General features: G+C 36.0%; 1 protein-coding gene across 1 annotated transcript; it reads right to left on the bottom strand.

Moving 5' to 3' along the window:
- Positions 1-753: 753 nt before the first annotated feature.
- Positions 754-20,844, bottom strand: LOC121429221 (antiviral innate immune response receptor RIG-I-like). The gene is made up of 11 exons (XM_041626182.1): positions 20,577-20,844; positions 18,714-18,933; positions 16,382-16,753; positions 15,388-15,507; positions 14,524-14,769; positions 9,889-10,161; positions 8,778-8,957; positions 8,004-8,169; positions 4,796-4,919; positions 3,283-3,559; positions 754-2,765 (listed from the first exon to the last, which is right to left on the bottom strand). The coding sequence occupies exons 2-11, from the start codon at positions 18,883-18,885 to the stop codon at positions 2,725-2,727; spliced, it is 1,971 nt and encodes a 656-aa protein (XP_041482116.1). The 5' UTR covers positions 18,886-18,933; positions 20,577-20,844; the 3' UTR covers positions 754-2,724.
- Between the last annotated feature and the right edge of the window lie 1,554 nt (positions 20,845-22,398).

The following is a 22,398-nucleotide window of genomic DNA, read 5'->3' as shown; positions in this document are numbered from 1 at the left end:
CTTTTCATGCTGTGTCAAGGGGAAAGGGCGAAATCAAACTTACTCTGCGAAACATTCTCATACATTTTCCTTGCACTTTTAGTCGATTGAAATAAAACGGATACACTCAAGCATTTTGTAACAATTTTGCCACCCAACTTGAAATTTCAACACTTAATCAGAACAACTTTACCCTTTTCTGTGCCAGCTGGATCTGAGGACATAACTAAATCTGAACAAAAGTTTATATCTGACATTTCCAGCATTTTTCACTAAGTTTTTATCATTTAAAGCGGGTTTACATTTCATTTAATACTCGTTTCTCCACACTTTTCTCAAGCCTGGTAATGATTAACCAAATGAAAATCAAGCCTAAGCCTTTTCATGTAAATCACGGCTCAGTGTAAAGCAAATATCGTCACAATGGCCTCGGTTTGTGGGGGATCGGGTGGGGCGCAATACTCTCTTCGAAGTGTTTTAGGCAACGTAACAAATCAAATAAGGTAAAAGATATCTCCTAATCAATTTTAGTACATAAATTCCACGTGTTCTTCATGATTAAGGTCTACTTTTATTCGCATAACTATTTCAAAGTTATGCGCAAATCATTTTTCACTAACTTTTCAAAAGTAGGCGGTGCTCGCTCAAGCGGAATTTTTTTTTGGCAGTTATATCGTCATTAGCTTAAACGGATCTGTACCAAAGTTAAAATTTTGAAAAAATCTTCAGGATATTACAAATGTATGATTTTACAGGATTTTTTCTAAGTGTAAACTTTTTTTGATACGTACTGTAATATATAGTCTATTGTATTTTCATTTCCCGTCTTTGGTAATGTAGGCCTACATAAGGTCATTGGGATTTGGAGACAGCTAAGCTGCTCTAGGTAGCCTATAGTGACTTTAGACGTCATGGAGTATACTGTTTGCTTTCAAATATACATGTAACTGTTCCTTTAAAAATGACATACATACATTTACTAAAAAACGTATAACTTAAAATACAAGGAATACCATTTTGCCTCTTGAGTTAACACATCTCCATTGATACATTTGAGTGAAATAAAGAGTAAAGAGTGTCTAGATCTGTTGACACCAGGTTGGTGTTTCATAAAGCTGTTCGTAAGTTAAGAGCAACTTTAAGAAAGACTGGTGATCCTTTCTAGTGGCAATGGTATGTTCATTAGCGATTGTTTAGCGGGTAAGAAAGTCTCACCAGTCGTTCTTAAAATCGCTCTTAACTTACGAACAGCTTTATGAAACGGTCCTCCGCACCCCTAATGGATATGCAGTCGGGGCAGACTGGTTCAAGCAGGGGAGGCGTAAGTAACATGAAAAAGGGTCACAAATCCGTACAATAGAAATAATTGGCCGAAAAGAGGTTTCTATATAAAAGCAAAATTGGCATTTTAACAACGATAAGCATAATACTTGCTTGTTGACTTAATAAATTCAACATTTTCTGATGAAGCCCTATTGGCGAAAATTTAATTGAAACTTGTCTCTCGACGGTTGTTTCTTTCATCTAGTATTTTGCTTTATACAACCACCAACGCAGGACCTTCATTTATATATAAAATAAATAATTTTATGAATGAAAAACTATAATGAAATAATTATTGATAAATATAAAGTACTAAAATGAAAGCACGAAATAACGACAACCATATCACGTATGAAAAACCTCTTGTATAATATATAGCCACCATTCAAAATAGAAGTACTATTAAGTATTAAACGTTATACTTTGTCAGTTTGTAGCAGTGCACTCCTATACAAACATCAACATTATGAATGAAAACAGTAATCGATGTTGGTCAACGGTTGATTTCAAGTCCGGTGTGGGTGTAAATGTTGGTGGTAGAAGCACAATTTTGGTGTGTTAATTTCCTAGCTCCTAAACCTATTCTGATTTTACAAAAATGATAGAGATCACAATATTACCGGCTGAAAAATAAATACCATTATTGGATTGGGAATCAGGAAATGTACAATATTTTAGCCGAATGTAATCACTCATTCTGCTCAGACACAATAAATTGTTGTTTCGAAATAAAGCCTTAAAAAAGAATGTAGAAGTTAGTAGTTTTATATCAACCGATTTGGATATAAAATTCGGCAACATAATAATTCTGAAAATGTGTTATTTACATTGTGTAGCTTCTTACTAATGAAATAGCTATATAAGCTGGCGTTGTATAATGTAAGATGTATCAATGTTTGCCTAAAGTCTACATCATGAAAGTTTTAACGCAAGAGAATGCAGAAGGTAGGCCTACTTTGAGAGTCTTTGGTATGAGTTCGGTCGTGTTTCGAAACCATGAGCTTACATACATGAGATAGACACTTAAACCACTCAGCCACCAAGTCTGTTACGGCTATTTATAATTAATATTATATGTATATTATAATTGTTTTTATTTCCGGAATTAGGATTCGCATCATCTTTATCAGCCTATTGTACAGACAAAAAAATTGATAAAAAACGGCAAGAAGTTTCATTATCATTTGTCTAATTTTGCTTCAATTTAATACCTTATTCAGGAAATAAATCATATTCAATTATTTTTTACAATCATTTACTATTGCATTCAGGAAACAGGGCCCTTTACCCCTTTTAAAACTCATTTTAATCAATAACAAATGCTATGCCTCTATATCAAATTTTATCATTGGATAATTAATTAACTGCTCAGTAGCTTTCAACAATAGTTTATAACAAGTTTAAATGACACTCAATCGAGGATCACCAGCTGGTGATTGGTTTCCCACAGTTGTGACAGGAATCTGGATTGGATAGAAAAATGAAAAATTGAAGGATTGTATGGTGGTACAGAAATGGTTACCATGTAAAAGGTCCTGTAAATGCCCGTTGGGTTGCCGGAATGAAGATAGATTGATGGTATATAGCAATGAAAGAGATTAAAAGGTAATTGAAAGGGGGAAGGGACATATACGAGGATAGAGTTTTCATCTCGTGATAGATTAATTAAGGACTGAGCCTTGTGGAACCCCTGAGAGAACACTGACCAGCAAAAGATGCTCAATCAACATGAACTGACTGAGGTCTGACAGAAAGTTTTGATCCACCCATTTGTTTAGCCAGTGATTCCATAATACTCCAGTTTGTGAAGAAGCTTCATGAATGATACCTTATCGAAGGCTTTACTGAATTACGTAAAGAAATAATGCATCTGTGCTTTGTCCAATCATTATGGCCTCTCATAAATGGGATTTCGCATCATGAAATAAAAGTATAAAATCTCATTTTCATTTCATTGGACTCCTTTTTTCCGTTCCATACCTGGTCTATGTCTCTGGTCTGCAGACATCCTTGAAAGTGACACCAGGGCTTGAGTCCTCGCCCTATCTGAGAGCATGTTTCTTGCTGCCCGTTGGACATGATTCGGCGCCTCACCGCCCTCTTCCACATCGTCCAAGTCCAATCGGGTGAACGTCCGACAGTGCTTGCATAGAAAGCGGGTCTGATGATTTGATGAGGTAGCAGATCGACGAGCTGAAGGCGATGATGGGACTGTAGAAGTTCTGGGGCTTTGTTTCTTTTCAGCAATGATAGCAAGCTGTTAGTGAAGAATTAAAAGATATTGAAATTTTCGATTTTTTTTTTGGGGGGGGGTTCAAATATGTATTAAGTAAAGTGCAGACCACTGAAGAACTTTTTTTCACAGTACCTCGACAACGAAGTTACACTGTAAAATCTGGGTCCCGTCTTACAAAGAGTTACGATTGGTCCGATCAACTTCAATTGTATATGGAAATTCGTTAATGTGTCAATTGTCTTAAGAAAAAATCTGCAGAATATCCTTTGGAGCAAAGAGAAGCACTCTGAATTCAAAGAAATCGATGAATGTATGAATTTACACCATATCCAGAAAACTTATTCCGAGCAATTATGGATTTTAGGTGATGATGTTGCTGGCTTTCCATAGTTATGGTTGATCGGATCAATTGCAACTCTTTGTAAGACGGGCCCAGGGGTGTTATAAACTGACTGGTATCCCTCCAGAACCACATCCAGCAGTTAATATAAGTACGCCCTAGAGCTTGAACAGAACACCAAAAGCTATAAAAGCAACAACCACATGTGCTGTAATAGTCAACACAGGTGTTGTACTATCACCCAAAATGGGAGTACAAAAAAATAACTGGTGTGGTCGTTCCTCTCTGTAGGCCTAACTTGGTGTATATACCAACCACGTGTTTTGCTAGGTAGCACTTCGGACTCTTTGCAAAGAGAGAGTTTTGTGAATTGCCATTTTATTAGCCGAAATGTAAGAACCGGTAGGTGTTTCACAAAGCTGTTCGTAAGTTAAGAGCGACTTTAAGAACGACTGGTGATTCTTTCTTGTGGTAAAAGGTAGAATCATTGGCGATGGTTTGGAGCGTAAAAGGATCACCAGTCGTTCTTAAAGTCGCGCTTAACTTACGAACAGCTTTATGAAACACCCACGTGGTCACTAGTCAAAGATTTTCCTTGAAACACAACGACGAAAAATCGGTACGAGAGAAAAAAAATTACGAATATATTTCCTGCAAACACACTCTTAAAAATGTTGGGCAACATACGATCAACACAACAATTTGTTAAAACTTTATCAAAGTCTGGGTAGTTTTAAACCAATGTGTGATTTGGGTAAAAACTGCACAGTATTGGTTAAAAACTATACCCGAAGTTGGATACACTTTTAAACCAATTGTTGTGTGGACAGTATGTTTACCCAACATTTAAGACTTGAGAGTGCATTACAAAAGCTACATTTTAAGTCATGCTAATATTAAAAAAAAATATTCCTTACTTGTTTTTCTCCAACTCGAGCAAGCCATATTTCTTTATTCATTGCATTGATCCTTTTAATGGCTTCATCCATATCTCTTACTCGCTGTCTGTTCTCATGTTCTCTTTTCTCATTTATGGAACCTCTGTAACAATACAATCATGAACAACGTGAACATCGATACTTTAAATCAGGCTGGCTATGCGAACAAGCCCACGAGGAACCAAACTTTGGAAAAGGACTTACATATCAAGCATATAAATCATTGCATCGATTGTATCGTGTTTTATTACAGTGCTTTACGATATCGTTTTAATTGTCAATATTTGTAAAGTTATCATGTCAATTATATTGTTAATTTAATGATCAAGTGTATTGTTCGATGCTGACGCGCTTCGTATATATATATATAGAGAGAGAGAGAGATTGACAATGTGATAATAATTTTTATTCTCTTTCGTCCTCAAATTAATCGTACAGAGAACATCCAACCTGAATATTGCATGAAATTGCAATAACAAGATTGATACAACAAATTTGTTTATGATCGCTATAGAATATCATTGCTCTTTTTTTTTCTTAATGACGTTAAAAAAATTGGCTTTGTCATCCAATGATTGCATGGTATGTTCAGAATAAAATGGTTTGTGCCACAATTAACTGGTAGTTTTAACACTGTGTCGAACACTGTTTTTTTTTCTTTATATGCCAGAGATATTGCTGCTCTGTCATCTGTGTGGAAATAGGCAACAGTTTTAATGTTTTCTTTTTTTTTCTTTTTCTTAGAATTCTTTTCCATAATTCTGTGAATGAAAGAAAATGTCCCAGGTCCCAGCTCTGTATGGACTTTAGTGCAATATGGCAACATAGGTAAATTAAACCATCGCCTTTTTTTTAAATGCCCGAGACATATTTTGTGCAGATTGGCAACGTTGGTAAAGTAGCTTTTCTAGTCACATACCAATTGTAATCGAAAGTTTTCCTACTTCTTCAAATTTCTTAAATGAAAATTTCACAACAGAACTGAGCTTCTGATCTTTTTCTTTTCCATTAAGATTTGTAATGGTTTCTATTGAAGGAAAAATGGATCCTGCATTTTCTTTCAATTATCCTGATTTAATTTTTTAAAAATCATGTATTTTTCAAAAACAAGATTAATTATCTGAAGGGTAATAGGCCTCTACTTTAGTCACAATTTTGCACATCTTTTTTTGTGAATTGTCGATTGAGATGCATACAATCATCTCCATGATAAAATCGTGACATCGCCACTGTAAGGGAAGAAAGAGTTGAACAAGAGCAATTATGGTGATATTTTGAATTTTCTTCGGCGCCTTCAATAAGGATAACGTTAATAGAATTCTTTTAAAAAAACATAATTTATTGGGAGTTTTCTTTCTTCTACCCATGTTATAGAACAATTTTGAAGAACTAGTTAACGGATTATTTCATATATTCATATCTGTTTAATATTCATTATTTTAAACTCACATTCTTGTAAGTTTTCGTAGACTTTTTTATCGATTAAATTCAATATAACCAACTATAATAACTGATGTTAAAACTACCAGTTAATTGTGGCACAAACCATTTTATTCTAAACATACCATGAAATTATTGGATGACAAAGAAAATTATTTTAACGTCATTAAGACAAAAAAAGCCCAAAGATATTCTAAAGCGATCATAAACCAATTTGCTGTATGAATCTTGTTATTGCAAAATCATGCAATACAGGTTGGAGGTGCCGTGGCCGAGTGGTCTAAGGCGCCTGGCTCTACATGGAAAGTCCGGGGTTCGATCCCCGGCCGTGGCACCTATGCCCATGAGCAAGGCATTTAATCTACGATGTTCTATTATCTTGCTTTCAAATAAATGGAAATGCTATATGCATTATTGGTAACTAGGTTTGCACTTTTTTTTAAATAACTTATTTGATTTTGAATTGAATGGACAATTGTAAGGTATGGTTCGTCATATTGTTAACATTGTGACACATTTCCGGCTTTCCACGTACATTCTAAAATGAAAATGACTTGGACAAGCACATGCTGTGTGGTCATTTCAGTTTCTCAGTGACCACCATAACCACAGTCTGCTCTCATCATGGAAAGTAAGACCTACTTTGGTCAAACGAAACTCTGATAAATTTCATTGTCCACTAACTGTGGTCATGGTTGTTCATACGATCAAAGTTAAAGGTCAAGTCCACCTCAGAAAAATGTTTGATTTGAATCAATAGAGAAAAATCAGACAAGCACAATGCTGAAAATTTCATCAAAATCGGATGTAAAATAAGAAAGTTATGACATTTCAAAGTTTCACTTATTTTCAACAAAACAGTTATATGAACGAGCCAGTTACATCCAAATGAGAGAGTTGATGATGTCACTCACTGACTATTTCTTTTGTTTTTTATTGTTTGAATTATACAATATTTCAATATTTACGAATTTGACAATTAGGACCTCCTTGCCTGAGGGACAAAATGTTGAAATGATGGCATTCCACGTGTTTAGGGAGGAATGAAACTTCATTTTACATGACAATGACGAGAAAATAAAATTTTTTCATATTTTATATAATAAAATACAAAAGAAATAGTGAGTGAGTGATGTCATCAACTCTCTCATTTGGATGTAACTGGCTCGTTTATATAACTATTTTGTTGAAAATAAGCGAAACTTTAAAATGCCATAACTTTCTTATTTTACATCCGATTTTGATGAAATTTTCAGTGTTGTGATTGTTAAAATTTTCTCTTTTTATTCAAATCAAGTTTTTGTTGGGGTGGACTTGTCCTTTAAACACCAAGTTTCCATACACCAACCATGCCAACTGTTGTCGACAAAACGCGGTACCAGGGATGGTGCCGAGTGGGGGAGGGGGGGTCTACCGCAGCTGAAAAAAAAATGATACCATCTTTGTAGCTGTTGATATGAAATCGCAAATTTTGTAATTCTTAAAGAAAACCAAAGCCATTACTGAGAGGGACGCTAGATACCTAAATGATTTAATTTCGAATGTTCACAAAGAATCGACCGCTGACAAAAAAAGAATATCAATTGGAATGACCAGACTGGAATGGATTAGAGTTTCACTCACATCCTGAAATAATATAGGTTCGTATGATAAATTAGTATTATGCATCGAATCCCTTTAGTCGCACATCCGTATTGGAGAGACAATATATATATATATATTACTGTACAATGTAAATTATATTTACTTTTCTACTAACAGGAAACACTGCGAATTTTTAGCCCGAGCTCGTCCCTTCGACTGAACTGTCCCGATCTCGTTGCTGACGAAGTTATACCGGATGATGAAATTACAAGCAGGGACATCGAGACCCTCTTGGACGATATCGGTAGCGATTAGGAGATTGGCCTCGCCTAGTATACGAAAATAAATCGTCCGATAAAAATTGATACAGGTGTTTCGATACAATTGAGATAGAGTGACAACCATAGTCTCAATTTAAGATATAGTCGTACACCAACAGTATGTTTCATTGATTTAATAGATTACTTCGTTATTTTCTGGTGAAAATGCCAAAAAAAACCTTTAACTCTTATTCACAAAAAAAATCATTCAAATGGAACCTACTGGCATGGTCCCATTAGTTTTTTTCGAATTCCTTAAAGCCTGATTTATTGTGTCTTATTCCACTTAAAGTGAACGAAAATAACGTTTTGTTATAATCAAGGAAATCGAAAACTTCCTTCAAAGCTTAGTTGCACACAGCTCTGATAAATGGTCATAAGTAAAGATGAAATAATTGATATTTTACGAAAGGAGAAGCAGAACAAAATCGTAAGGGCAATTTTTGTATTAACATTTTAAGATCAGGAAAATGTTACTATTTTTACCAATACCATGACCATATTTTACAGGTATGAATTGTTCTTTGAAATGGCACGAGAACCTGATACCACATTTTTCTATGTCCTTGGTTTCAATCGCAAATGATGGCATCACATAGGTCCATTCATTCACCCACCTGTTTTGAATTGATGGAGCGCATCCTCTTGCCTGGCAGCGGTTTGGGCGTCTTCCGTCTCTTTGCCCTGACCGACGATTCGAGTTGGTCGGATCTTCACCGATCTCGATGACGAGAAGTGATAGCTGATGAAGTCTAAGAGGGCTACGGTAGCGAACCGTGTCCGAGCAAGAACAATACCTGTTTAAGTCAGACCGACATAATTATGTCAATAATGTTGCTGTTTTACTTTTGAGAGACAGGCTGAGAGAGAAGTGCATCAAGAATGTCAAAAGCATTCTGGTTATTGAAACGCCTTGTTTATTATAGGTCCTATTTTACGGGTAGCAGATAAAAACCAAATACAATCGAAGACTACGTACTCTGACGTTCTAATCGAACTGACTTACTTTACTCTTTATAATCATCAAAGGCGTGTACATGTCATGGAAAACAAGTACATGGAGTGCGGTAGCATTCTGGCATCGTATATAGGAGCATTGGCTCTGGGACTTGTAACACAAAGGTTAATTGCTCATAGGGCCAGGTACTGATCAATATATCGGCCCCGGCTACGATCGAGCGCTTAAGCTGCTGGTTTGCTTTCTCAGTTCCCCTTTTTCAACTGGCGTCTGGACCTCGATTATTGATATCTCTTAAAATCTCAGTAGCGTCCAGTCAAAACGGTATATAATGACAGGTCAAGTGACGCGTTGACTTTCAACTTTGAATGATAATTTCTATTATCAGAGAATTTCATAAGTAAATGTGGTATTAAAGAACATGCATAATCATTATCTATTCACTTTAAAATGAAATGGCTGTCAAGATCCAACGTTAATTTGCTATTAGAATATTCTACTCTATATACCCCACTTAATATTTGCTTAATTGTATTGGGACTCTGATTGAGAAAACTCATTCTTCATCCTGGCTATGTTTGCTGTAGAGATGGGCATTCATTTGATTTGAAAAATAGAAACATATTGTCCAATAAAAAAAAACAATGAGTGCTAACAAAAAAGTTTGCTGTAACTATGTCCAATGTTGGGCCTCTTTGTAGAGCTGGACATTCATTTATGAACAATATATAGAAACATATCGTCCATTAAAAAAATCCTCGTAGGTTTACCTCTCGAATTTGGTATTGCCGTGTACACACGCTCCAGTTTGTTAACAAGTTCTTTAAGTTTAGGGGTTTCCAGAGGATTCTCCTTGGGTACCAGCTGCTTCAGCTCGGCCACGCGAGATTCGTACATCTCTCTGCACTCTTTCCCCGTCTTGGTCAGGTCAAACTCTGCCCTATTCTGTTCCTTGAATGTCTCGAATGCATGGAGAACGTACCTGGCCGGTAGATCATTGTAGGTGAGCAGGGCCATGTTCAGCTTTAGAAGGTATGACGCGGCTGCAGAATATTGCAAGAGTAATTGGATATACACCGTACACACTCTAAAAATGACATTTGAATAGATGGAGCGACAACCTTTCATAAAGCTAAATCCAACATTTTAAAGGTCAAGTCCACCTCAGAAAAATGTTGATTAGAATCAATAGAGAAAAATCAGATGAGCACAATGCTGAAAATTTCATCAAAATCGGATGTAAAATAAGAAAATTATGACATTTCAAAGTTTCGCTTATTTTCAACAAAATAGTTATATGAACGAGCCAGTTACATCCAAATGAGAGAGTCGATGATGTCACTCACTCACTATTTCTTTTGTTTTTTATTGTTTGAATTATACAATATTTCAATTTTTGCGAATTTGACGATTAGGACCTCATTGCCTGAAGCACAAAATGTTAAAATAATGGAATTCCACGTGTTCAGGGAGGAATGAAAGTTCATTTCACATGACAATGACGAGAAAATCAAAATATTTCATATTTCATATAATAGAATACACATGAAATAGTGAGTAAGTGATGTCATCAGTTCCCTCATTTGCATACCGACCGAGATGTGCATATAACTGTTTTGTGAAATGAAGCGAAAATTTAAAATTTCATAACTTTCTTTTTTTACATCCGATTTTGATGAAATTTTCAGTGTTATGCTTGTTGAATTGTTCTCTTTCTATTCAAATCAAGTTTTTGTTCGGGTGGACTTGTCCTTTAAGCTTTGGGTCTAACCATTTAAAGTGGTAAATGCAGCATTTATAAAAGGTCATTCCTCCCAACCTTTTTAATATTCATATAACATTTCATTTTTAGAGTGTATATCATGTATGTATAAGTGTACGCACCGTTCCTTAAAATTCCTGCGTAATCCTACCAGGGACGTGAGAGGGAGATTTGTAGGCCTAGTAGTAGTAGAAGTAGTAGTAGTTGTAAAAGTAGTAGGCATACAGTAGGAGAAGTAGTATGCATAGTAGTGTACTTAGTCGTAGGAGTAGTAATAGTTGTAGGTGTCGTAACGTGTAGTAGTAGTAGTAGTAGTAGTAGTAGTAGTAGTAGTGGTAGTAGTAGTAGTAGTAGTAGTAGTAGTAGAAGTAGTAGTAGTAGTAGTAGTAGTAGTAGTAGTAGTAGTAGTAGTAAAAACAGGTCTCGTAACAAGAATAGTAGTAGGCCTCGTAACAATAGTAGTAGCAGTAGTAGTAGTACTACTACTAGTAGGTGCCAGGTAAAGATGGTAGAGGTAATAATGGCAGAGGTAAAAATGGCAGAGGTAAAAATGGCAAAGGTAAAAATGGCAAAGTAAAAATGGCAGAGGTAATAATGGCAGAGGTAAAAATGGCAGAGGTAAAAATGGCAGAGGTAAAAATGGCAGAGGTAAAAATGGCAGAGGTAATAATGGCAGAGGTAAAAATGGCAGAGTTAATAATGGCAGAGGTAATAATGGCAGAGGTAAAAATGGCAGAGGTAAAAATGGCAGAGGTAAAAATGGCAGAGGTAATAATGGCAGAGGTAAAAATGGCAAAGGTAATAATGGCAGAGGTAAAAATGGCAGAGTCCCGGGGCAGACTTAAAAATGACAGGTAAAGATCATGACATGCTACATCAACAAGGAAAAGACAGAGCCTTTCCAGTTAATATCAGTCATAATTATTGGCCTTGAATGGACTCCTATCGACGGAATGAGCATTATGAACTGAAACGATATTTAGATTTTTTAATCATTTTAGGTCAGCTCTATACTTTATCGTTGATATGATTAAACTCAACCATTTTCATGCCAAAATGATTTCAGTTAGTGAGTGATGACATAATTTATCTTGGCCATTCGTAGAGTAGAACAGCACTTCATCACATACATACCAAACAAATTTTAATGTAAACACCAAACGTGCGCTACCATTAACACACTGAAATAGACAAGTTCGGGATTTTTTCCAACCACTTGCACTACTTGGATTCTGTAATTTCTGTAATTGAAGTAATTTTTCATATTTCAATATCATAATGGATCCGAACAGATATTGATATGATACGTAATAATGTGAATGATACAATAAAAACAATTAGTGTTTAATTTTGCAGAGCAATACCTCATTGCAGCTAGTCCAGTGGATGGCAGGTTCCTAAACTAGTTTCTATGGTAATAGTTACCGCATCTGGAAATCTGTAGCAAATCAAGGATTTTAATTCAAACTTGTAGACTTTTCTTAGGTACCATTCTATCGACCTGTTTTCAATGGAAAATTCACCAAATTATTTACTGTAAAAATAGAAAAATTTATTGGTGTAGGTTTACGGAAAACCCATCAAAGATAAAGTAATTTTTTAGAAGTTTGAGGTTTTTGATCTGTGACGTTAAGTTTTAATCAGTGGTTCATGATTGCTAAAAAGTCTTTCAGGAGCTGATGTGAAATGATCTATATATTGATATACTACAATAATTATTTAGAGGGGTCCACACAATACAAGCAATGCTTTTAGTGGATCCCTCCATCTTCTTTGAATTTTATTTTATAATGATATTTTGCTAACAAATAATACTTTGCTCTGTTTTACTTATGGAAAAATATCATATATTGTACATGCCTCAATTTATATTGTCTGTATAAGTTCATTGTAATTATTTCGACCACTTTACTTCGATGTGTTGAAAATGAAATAATTGAAATTCAAAAACAATAAAAAACATTTTCATTTTTTAAATTGAGATTTCATTCATATTTTTATAACACCAGATTTGAAAAACATGCTCGCAAATGACGTCATCATTAAAATATAAAATTCTAATAGCTTTTTAAATCTGATGGATTCCCTTAAACCCTAAGCAATATCATTTTAATTATTTTCTGCTATTTTTACAATAAACTTTATGTCAGGGTGAATTTCCCCTTTAATGAATTAAGTATAAAACTTGGGATCCGGAGTGTGCTTCAAATTTGATTATTTGAAGAGTGATTTAACATGAATAAGCTGTGCATGTACGTCCATGAATAAATTAAGAAAAAAAACAAATCAGGTGTCATCAATTTAGTGCAGAAAATTTACAGTGTGATTTTAAAATGTTACCCTTTCCATTTTTACTCAAACATAATTCTTATTTTCTTCTCAAAACCTTTCCTATTTAATCTATTGTACATGGAATGGCTTTTGGATTTTTGGCATGGGGAGGTTCCCGGGGAGGTTATTAAAGACTGGCCATTTATACCTCTGTCATTTTTACCTCTGCCATTATTACGTCTGCCACTATTACCTTTGCCATTTTTACCTTTGCCATTTTTACCTCTGCCATTTTTACCTCTGCCATTTTTACCTTTGCCATTTTTACCTTTGCCATTTTTACCTCTGCCATTTTTACCTTTGCCATTTTTACCTCTGCCATTTTTACCTTTGCCATTTTTACCTCTGCCATTTTTACCTCTGCCATTTTTACCTTTGCCATTTTTACCTCTGCCATTTTTACACCGAGCCTACTAGTATAGTAGCAGTAAATTTCCCCTAAGTCTGTCTGCGCACACGCGTATATGTGCGACTCTATAGAAGATAAAAAACGATCACAAACTTTACACCTACATCACATCGACAGATAATCATTATAAAAAAATAGTAGTACAGTTTTAGTAGATGTACTACTACTAGTTGTCCCAGAAAAAGAAAAGGGTAGTAGTAATAGTAATAAATAGTAATAGCGGTGATATTCAAAGTAGTTAGTAGTTGTACATGGAGGACTAGAAGTAGAAGACTAGGGCAATGCTATCACAAGTTCATAATATTTATTCCACATTTGTAATCATAACATCAATAAATCTTAAATCAATCATACTAATCACTGATATAACAATCATCATAATTGTCATCTTCACCATTATCACAATCGCCATCAAAATCGGCGTTAATGTTATCTTTGTCAAGGACAATGTACAGTCTAATCACATACTAAATTGTCGAGTTGAAGGCGTCAATAAGTATGTTTTTTTTAATGCTCAACACTTTGAACGTGCCGGATAAAAAGCGGGAGCATCCGTTAATTTCTTTTTGAAAGCAGGGGACAGTGTCATAATATTTTGGTATAATGAACAAGACGATTATGACATGACAATCATTGGAGCAGTTACCACCCCCTTCTTTCTTTCTTTTTTCGCTGCCCAATTTATATACAGAGCGAGTCAGAAAAAAATGTCCCATTGCAGCTTGAAATTGTCTTGTATGAAATATGAACATTAATCATTGAGGGGAGAATAACTATGTAAGGACATATCAATTATTCGGTGATTACAAGTCATGTTGAGACAAGATAACTTCAAACGGTTGGGATATATTTTTTAAACTCACTCTGTAGGGCCTGTATAATACTTCGATATAAACACCATACCTGGATAGAGTGATCTGTTCTCCTTTTCTGCTTGGGATGCTATTGGTCCTATCCATGTTTCATATGCGATTGATCCATACGGTCGGAGGGAAGCACCGGTCGACTTTCCTATCAAGAAGCGATTTTCCAAAGCCCTCATGAGACCTTGCAGTGTCTTCTCTGTGCAAATGCTTACTTCCGAGGGCGCCCTGGGAGAAGTGGGTATTATTTTATCCAGCTCGGGTGGCCTGTTAATCCCCTCCAGTTCTGTGTGATGGTTTTAAAAACATGGTATCAAACGGCATCAATAGTTGGTTATCAGTATAGTATTCCCATGACCATTCGACAGTCTCAAGATTTTTCATGTGAGATCATTGAAAGACCAGCGACAGTCCATGGAAAAATTGCCGAAAGGGCATTTGCTTCATTAAAAGACCAATGAAAGTGTACAAGATTAGTCCAAGACAACAACAGAATATGACCTATTGTGCGGTATTGCCCCTCCACACATCGGAAGAGAGATGTCAGCACAGGGGGAAAAAGCCGTGCACTGCCAAAGATCTTCAAAGCCAGATCTTCTACCCTGCACTGCATGGACAAGACTTGTGTAGTGACCCCCAGAAAAAGAAGGCCCGTGTTGAGGAATGTTTTGGTTAATGCATGCTCTAGGACAAGCGTTAAAGCGATGCGGCAGGCATATCAAAATTATGAAGGGAATCGTTTCATGGAAGAGTCGTAACTTCAGTTTATCACCATCTCTATGGAAAGCCTAGCTGCCATAGCTGGACAATACGATACAACAGACGGATATTGTCCAGCTTGGCTTTCCATGGGGATGGCGTCGATATTACGTTTTCATGAAACAGGCTCCGGGTCTGAAATTACCTTTAAGATTGGAAGGATCTGTAACCGTGATGATACCAGTGCAGTCCAGATTGGCGCACAGATTCACGATGTGTTTAACTGCATCACGTGACCCACCAGTCCCAAGAGACGCCGTCAAACCTAGATTTGCAGAGCATAAGTGTAATACTTCATTTTTATACTTTCGCATATTATCACTTGTTTGACGTGTATTACATAATTACTTGAGGTTGTTTTGTGTTAGTGTGCGCGTGTGTGTATACAAAAGGAGTCATCATAGCCTATCATCTGGCTTTTGATGACTCCGCCAAATTGTAGCCTAGAACGGTCATGCTTGATATATGTTATTTATGATATGGATTTTTATTTATGGGAAAATGATTTTTTCCCCTCAAAAATGGATATCAAGCAAACGCAAGGAATATTGATTGGTGCCTTCAGTATTGCGCAGTCATCCTATATAACATGATCGTGGTACCCATAACTTTTCGAAATATTATTTCAAAAAAAAATCACGTTTATCTTATTGTAAAAAAAATGCTTGTATAGTCACTATGAAATATTACCACATGATGCTACTGTGCTTTTTTTACCTGGAAATTGTATAGGCCTATAGCCATTATAGAATTGCACATTTACTCAACGTTCATTAATAATCACGTCATAAGCTGACCGAACACAGGCCTATAGAATTAAAATTGACTCATCGAATGATTTGTCAATAAATGACGTCATAATTACGTAATAATCTGGTCATATAAAATTGTAAATTTCCTCGTTGTTGATCAATGGTAAATAAATAATGTCATAATCACGTCATAACGTGATTATATTAAAATGCAAATTTACTTGTCGTAGATTGGTCAGTAAATGAAGTTGTAATCACGTCATAATCTGGTCATAAATACAAATATGCAAAATAAAGTTGCCGTTAAAAGTCGTCAAAATGACGTCGTACATGTATGACCAATTTATGACGTCAGTACGACCGTGTCTGCTATCATGGATGGCTCACCAACAATTTGGGGCAGGCCTCCAAAGGGCAGTCCAACCAACCACGCTCCTTTAGTCTTCCTTTGAACGTCAATTAATCGTTTCTTTTCCTGCATGTACATCTTCATGATCTCATTATAAGGGTGGTTAAGGGTCGTATGGTGACATTCGTCGAACACCAGCATTGACACCTCCTGGAACCTGAACTTGCCGTCACTTAGGGCATTGACCAGGATCTGAGCCGTGATCATGAGGACATTGACACCGGGATCGTCGAAGGTCCTTCGGAACTGGCTCGTCTTCGTTACGGCCACCGCTGAGCTCGGATGGAAGAAATCCCAAAATGCATCTCGCTGTTGACCTTTCAGATGACGTGTTGGAACTATGAAAGCGGCTATAGTTTAGATATAAGAAAGAGAGACTGGCTTACTATCTATTATCACCAACGAAACCGTCTGCAAATCGACCGATATGATCTTTCATTGGCAATAACATGGTCATGGTAACATTTGATCGCGGTCAGTTTCGCCGATATGACTGTAACATTGTTGACTGTAAGTTGAATGAGAATGAACAATATTTTTTTAATAATGTAGGAGCTTGCATCAGGAGATATTTATAATCATGAATATATAGAATAGAGAGATGTCAGTCTTAAGTATTTTGCCTGCGTTCTAGCCCTGATACAAGTTCTCGTTTCAGGTTTTTCATTCCACAAGACACATGAGGCAATATTATGTTCGGGCTTCTTTTCATGTCTATAATGAGAAACACCGAGACTGACATCCCAAGTTCATGAACTTAAATTGTTTTTTATGTATTATTCTTCAAAATACATAATATGATGATTGTTTATCACCAAAGATGCTTAGAATCATGGGACACTGTCCAGTTTTTCTTAATAATAATAATAATACCCAATTTTTATAAAGCGCTTATCCCAGAATGGCCCAAAGCGCGTTACAGCATATTATTACCCCGGTCATTGGATTCATTTCAATCCCGCACGAAAAGTGCACAATTTCCACTCCCTGGGGAGCATTCCTTGCATTCATCGCAGCCTCATTATGGCGCTGGCAAAATCAAACATACAATATCTTTCGCATCCTACCGGGTACCCATTTAGCACCTGGGTCGAGAGTGGCAAATTGTGGATTAACGCCTTGCCAAAGGACGCTAGACCGCAGTGGGATTCGAACACACGAGAATTCTTCAATTCTCAAATGGATATTAAGTTGCATGAGGTTTAACCGTCATTTCTGCGGAAACGGCTTGATTCGGACCAGCTAGGGCGCTTCACAAAGCTGTTTGTTAAGCTATGATCGACTTTAACATGATTTATACGACTGGAGCATATGTTTTCAGTGTCTCACTAACCTATTAAGGAGTTTTCGCAACGGGAAAGTCTTCAAGAACATTAGAAAAATGTAGGCCTATTGTCAAATGTCGTTCATAGTCTGTTCATGACAAAGAAGTCTTTCTTGAAGTCTTCGGTGAATCAAAACAGCAGGTTCGTTCAGGGTTCCGTTGCAGAAAGAGTTGCAATCAATCGTAACTCTAAAAATCATGCGCAACTTGATTTTCAACCAATCAACGGCGCGCATTTGGGAGTTGCGATTGATTTTTTGACTTGCGTTTAAACGCAACTCTTTCTGCAACGGACCCCTGGGCTCTGGAAAAACGACACGCTTGCAATTTTTCTTCAGCCCAAACTTAGGACGAAAATGCTGTTTCGTGCAATTCCTCTTAACTGCTCTATGTCATTTCGTTCCGTTGCAGTTGTGAAAACTCACTTATATATATATATCAATCATTTGGCTAAAAAGGGAGGTTCGTTGAATGTGCGTAGCTATTCGGAGCTTACGAACAGCTTTATGAATGATCCTTGGAATGATTCATGAAAACCGGTCATATTGTGGCAGAAATTGTTTATTTCTAAATGGTCTATTGCCCATTCGTCCAATTACCAACTCATCTACTATCATTTTGGTCTACCATCAGTTCGTCCACTATCCACATGGTCTAACTGCCATTCTTCCACTCAATTTTTCGTCTAATAACCAGGTGGTCCAACGGCCATTTAGTATATATACCATTTGGTCTAATTGGACTAATGTTAATCGGGCGAAATTAATTAAAAGAAAATGGGTATTAGACCAACTGTTTACGAGACGAAATGATTGTAGACGAGCTGGTGATTAAAGGAATGATTGGACCAAATGGTTACTGTCCAAATGCCTCCTAGACAAAATGTTTAGTGATGGACGGGATGCATTAGACGAAATGAAGGTAGACCATGTGATGATTGGCCGAGTTGGCAATAGACCAATCCGTGGTTTACCGGCAGAAATTACCTTTAAAAGGTTTCCCTTGTTTCTCAAGTGCGACCATTCTACGATGACATAACGAAGCAGCTGTCATCGTCTTGCCAGATCCTGTGGGAGCACAGATGATGTAGTTGTAGCCTCGAATCCCTGGACGAGCGAGTTCTTCTTGGTAGTTCCGGAGCTTCTTGCCCTTACTCATGGCTATGATGCTGTTAGATATGCTATTCAGATGAAGTCCTGATCTTGTCTTTGGATACATTTGTAAGTAAATGATTGAAATAATTTTGACATCTTTGATTTAAATTAAGTTTCATTTTTTAGTCAATGTAAAGTTTCGTTGGACATCGTGGCCTGTAGGTGTCATGTTAGTTGTAGAATAAATAAAATAATGTTTTCTAAATTGAGCGTGCGTGTTTTACATGACAAAAATAAATCCATTTGTATTTCGAATATGATATTGTTTATTTTCACTATAATTATGTTAAGATCAAATAGCTCAAGCTGTATAGACAATTATACATGCTGACATTATTTTACATGACATTATTTATTAGACCATGGACCTATTAGTATAGGTCCATGGTCTAACAATGCATAAAAATAAACAAATTGTGTTTATATGCTACTGTTTAGATTTAGGAAACACATTAACCCAGCACATTAAATGAAGCATTACAAGAAACTTACATTCAATTCCGCATATAGCGCAAGTCTCAAAATGAAGCGTTTAAGTCCTCTGATAAAAAACGCAAGTTCATAGTTGATTTGCTTTCGACTGTATTGTAACTTTTTTGCAACGCCCGATGTTACACTTGATTTTGAGACTTGCAACGCTTGGTTTGAAATGAATTGAACGTACTGTCTCATGCAACGCCTCAGATTTGGTCACATTATTTGACGTACGTGAAATATCATGCTCCAGAAATATACTTGAACTCCATCAAAAATAATCAGCGCATTTTGTTCGTACTTATAAACAAACTATTATTCCAGACACATATTTTTGGGGGGAGTAAAGTTTATTTCCATCTCAAAAAATAGTTGTCTTGTTACGAGAGTATATAGCTATAAATGCAGCCATTTCTTTGATGAACATTAATGTAGATAAAACGTAATAAAATCGAGTAATCCGAAAATGTGTGGTACCCCGTAAATATGAATAATTAATTTCAGTTGCTTGTCTATAGGGTGCGAAGCTCTAGAGCAAGAAAGTTTATTATTTTTAATAGTACAACTTAACTTTTCAAGCAGTTCTAAACCTATAACATGATACACAGATAAGTCCACTTTACAGCTAGAGTAGGATGTTTATGACAGGATTTACTATACTTTTTTTCTTACTGGTGGGATCAAATTTTCCATGCCCCCTCCCAACCGTTGGTGCCGCCACTGGCACTGTTAACGGGATTCCTTAATGAGCTACAGTAATATACAGAATTTGATTAAAATACATTGATTGTGCTTTAATATACATAAAATCATAAAAAGTATTTAAAAAGTAAATAAAACATAAAAGCTAAAGAAATCCATGGTGATGTGATATTAAGTAGGATTGTTTATTATAAATATATTGGCTTATACATATTAAATTACTTTTCAGTACTCTTAAACAATAAACAAATAAGTAACATAAAGGTCAGTCTGATAACGAAGGGTTAATCATGATAGGGAAATGTCACATTCCAAAGCAATATGCATCTACAATTTTAGTCTTATCCCAAGACTCGATTATTATTCATATTTGGATCGATCATAGCAAAAACTACTCGTGTCATTATTTGGAAAATGAGGCCCTTTACTATATAGAAAAACAATGAGAATAAATTCTTGGTATTCAATCCGTAAAAATATATCTTGATTTGTTGAATATGAAGTAAGATAAATTCTTACCTGGCAAAAACAGTTACGTCAAGAGCTGATTTGTTGAGCAGTAACAAGTCATTCAGTTCGTGAAGGCAAGTTCAGTTGAATTTCTGAAAGAGAAGGCACTCCCTTCTATATTTCCCCCAAAGCGGTGCTCTCGATTAGACAACAATGAATTGCACGACAAGTGACGTCAAACCAAAACATTTCAGTACAATACATGTATTAATTTCGCAATTGGACGAGTCTTCACCCTATACTGAACACAGATTGCGTATGCTGTCTACAGTCGAGATGTGTCATGAATGCGATTTGAAAACTGGGGAATCCCCAATTTTTGTCTTACACATCAGACACCTTAAGTATTATAGTTAAAAATATAATAAAACCTCCTTATCCATGCAATTATAAGTTCATGAATATCCAAAGCATATTAGCACAAAGCAGTAGAATAACAATATATTAATTGATTTCAATACATCGTGATTGAGAACGAATCGTTATCAATCTTCAAATTTTAGTCTGTACATACAGAGGTCTGATTTGGGCAGACTCTTGAAAATGCGCTCGAGACACAGACGGGAATTCCCCGTACCTTGACCCGAATGATGACCTTTTGGCTTCAAAGCGTCTTTTTACTTCCTGGTTACCTTACATTCAGTCTGTCTCACCTTACATCTCCCCGCAACTGCCCCTATCTACTTTCATATCATCCCCCCCCCCACAATCTCTTTCTCTCTCTCTTGTGATCAACGAACACATGATACTAATGCTCAAGTATTTTCCCAGAAGAGCCGAGGGTGGTAGGGGCAGGCAGTAGTGGCACCAGGAACGGTATGGGGCAAGCCCCCCCCCCCGAAAATTTTGAAGCATACAAATAATGAATAATAATCAGTCAACACTAAGGGGGTGTTGCATGAAAATATTTGCGATCAATTACAAATATTCTGTTGCAATTTTACAACTGAGAGATCAACCTTAACTGTAGCAGATCAGATTAAACTTCTTGTTTCAAGGAGCAAATTAGCAATCAATCAATAATTTGAATTAACTGCAAGACATATGATTGATTTAGGGACTAAAAATTAACTTGCAGTTAATTGCAAGTTTCTTGCAACACCCCATATGAGTAATTACTTTCATAAAAACCGTATTCAAGCTGGAAGTGCTCCAACTAATCAAAATTGGCTAATGTCTGACTCCGTCATTGTCGGCCCCTTTGCATACTACTTGTTGAAATAAATATCGTGCTTCGTGCTTGAATTTAAAGTCTTGTCGGCCCCTGCATCCCCTCCCCTAATCTCTAGTTCAGCAATTGGAGATGGTGGGGGCTTGCAAACTAGACCACAGTGTATGGTTTCTTGCAAATTACCCCCCCCCCCAAAAAAAAAAAAAGAATAAAATACATGAAAATAATAAATACATACAAATTTATTATTTTGTATTAAATAAATATTTCATCATATAATTTAACTACAGACCCAAACTACTTTTTAACAAAATTAAAGAACACTCCTACACAAAGAACAACAATATGCATTAGTATTAGTACAATATATTTCTCAAACACAATCATTTCACATTATCAATGATTATTTCAATAAATTGCAGCACATAAAATATAGAATATGAATCTCAAAACGATAATTTATATTACCCTTTCTTATCAAATAGCATAAAAATTCATTCAACAATAAAATGTGTTTCCCATATAAACTGGAAATATTACAGTTGACTGTCTACACGAATCATTTTAGCATATGACATCAATAGAGTACCAAAGTGACGTCACTTTTTTTTTTTTCATTTTTGATACCATATTGTGGTAGAGCATAATGAAAAACCCCAC

The sequence above is a fragment of the Lytechinus variegatus genome, chromosome 15 (assembly GCF_018143015.1).
Source record: "Lytechinus variegatus isolate NC3 chromosome 15, Lvar_3.0, whole genome shotgun sequence".
Taxonomy (NCBI): domain Eukaryota; kingdom Metazoa; phylum Echinodermata; class Echinoidea; order Temnopleuroida; family Toxopneustidae; genus Lytechinus; species Lytechinus variegatus.
The sequence above is the reverse complement of the archived record's forward strand: the minus strand, read 5'-3'. Positions and strand labels throughout refer to the sequence as shown.

Bases quoted from the DNA above. Each gene is read 5' to 3' on its own strand.
- LOC121429221 (XM_041626182.1), bottom strand. From the start codon at position 18,885: ATGAGTAAGGGCAAGAAGCTCCGGAACTACCAAGAAGAACTCGCTCGT. The intron at 15,508-16,381 runs GTGAGCCATCCA...CTGCAAATCTAG, and splicing joins AGGCCTGCCCCAAATTGTTG to GTTTGACGGCGTCTCTTGGG. The intron at 10,162-14,523 runs GTATGGTGTTTA...AATATTCTGCAG, and splicing joins GAACAGATCACTCTATCCAG to CCGCGTCATACCTTCTAAAG.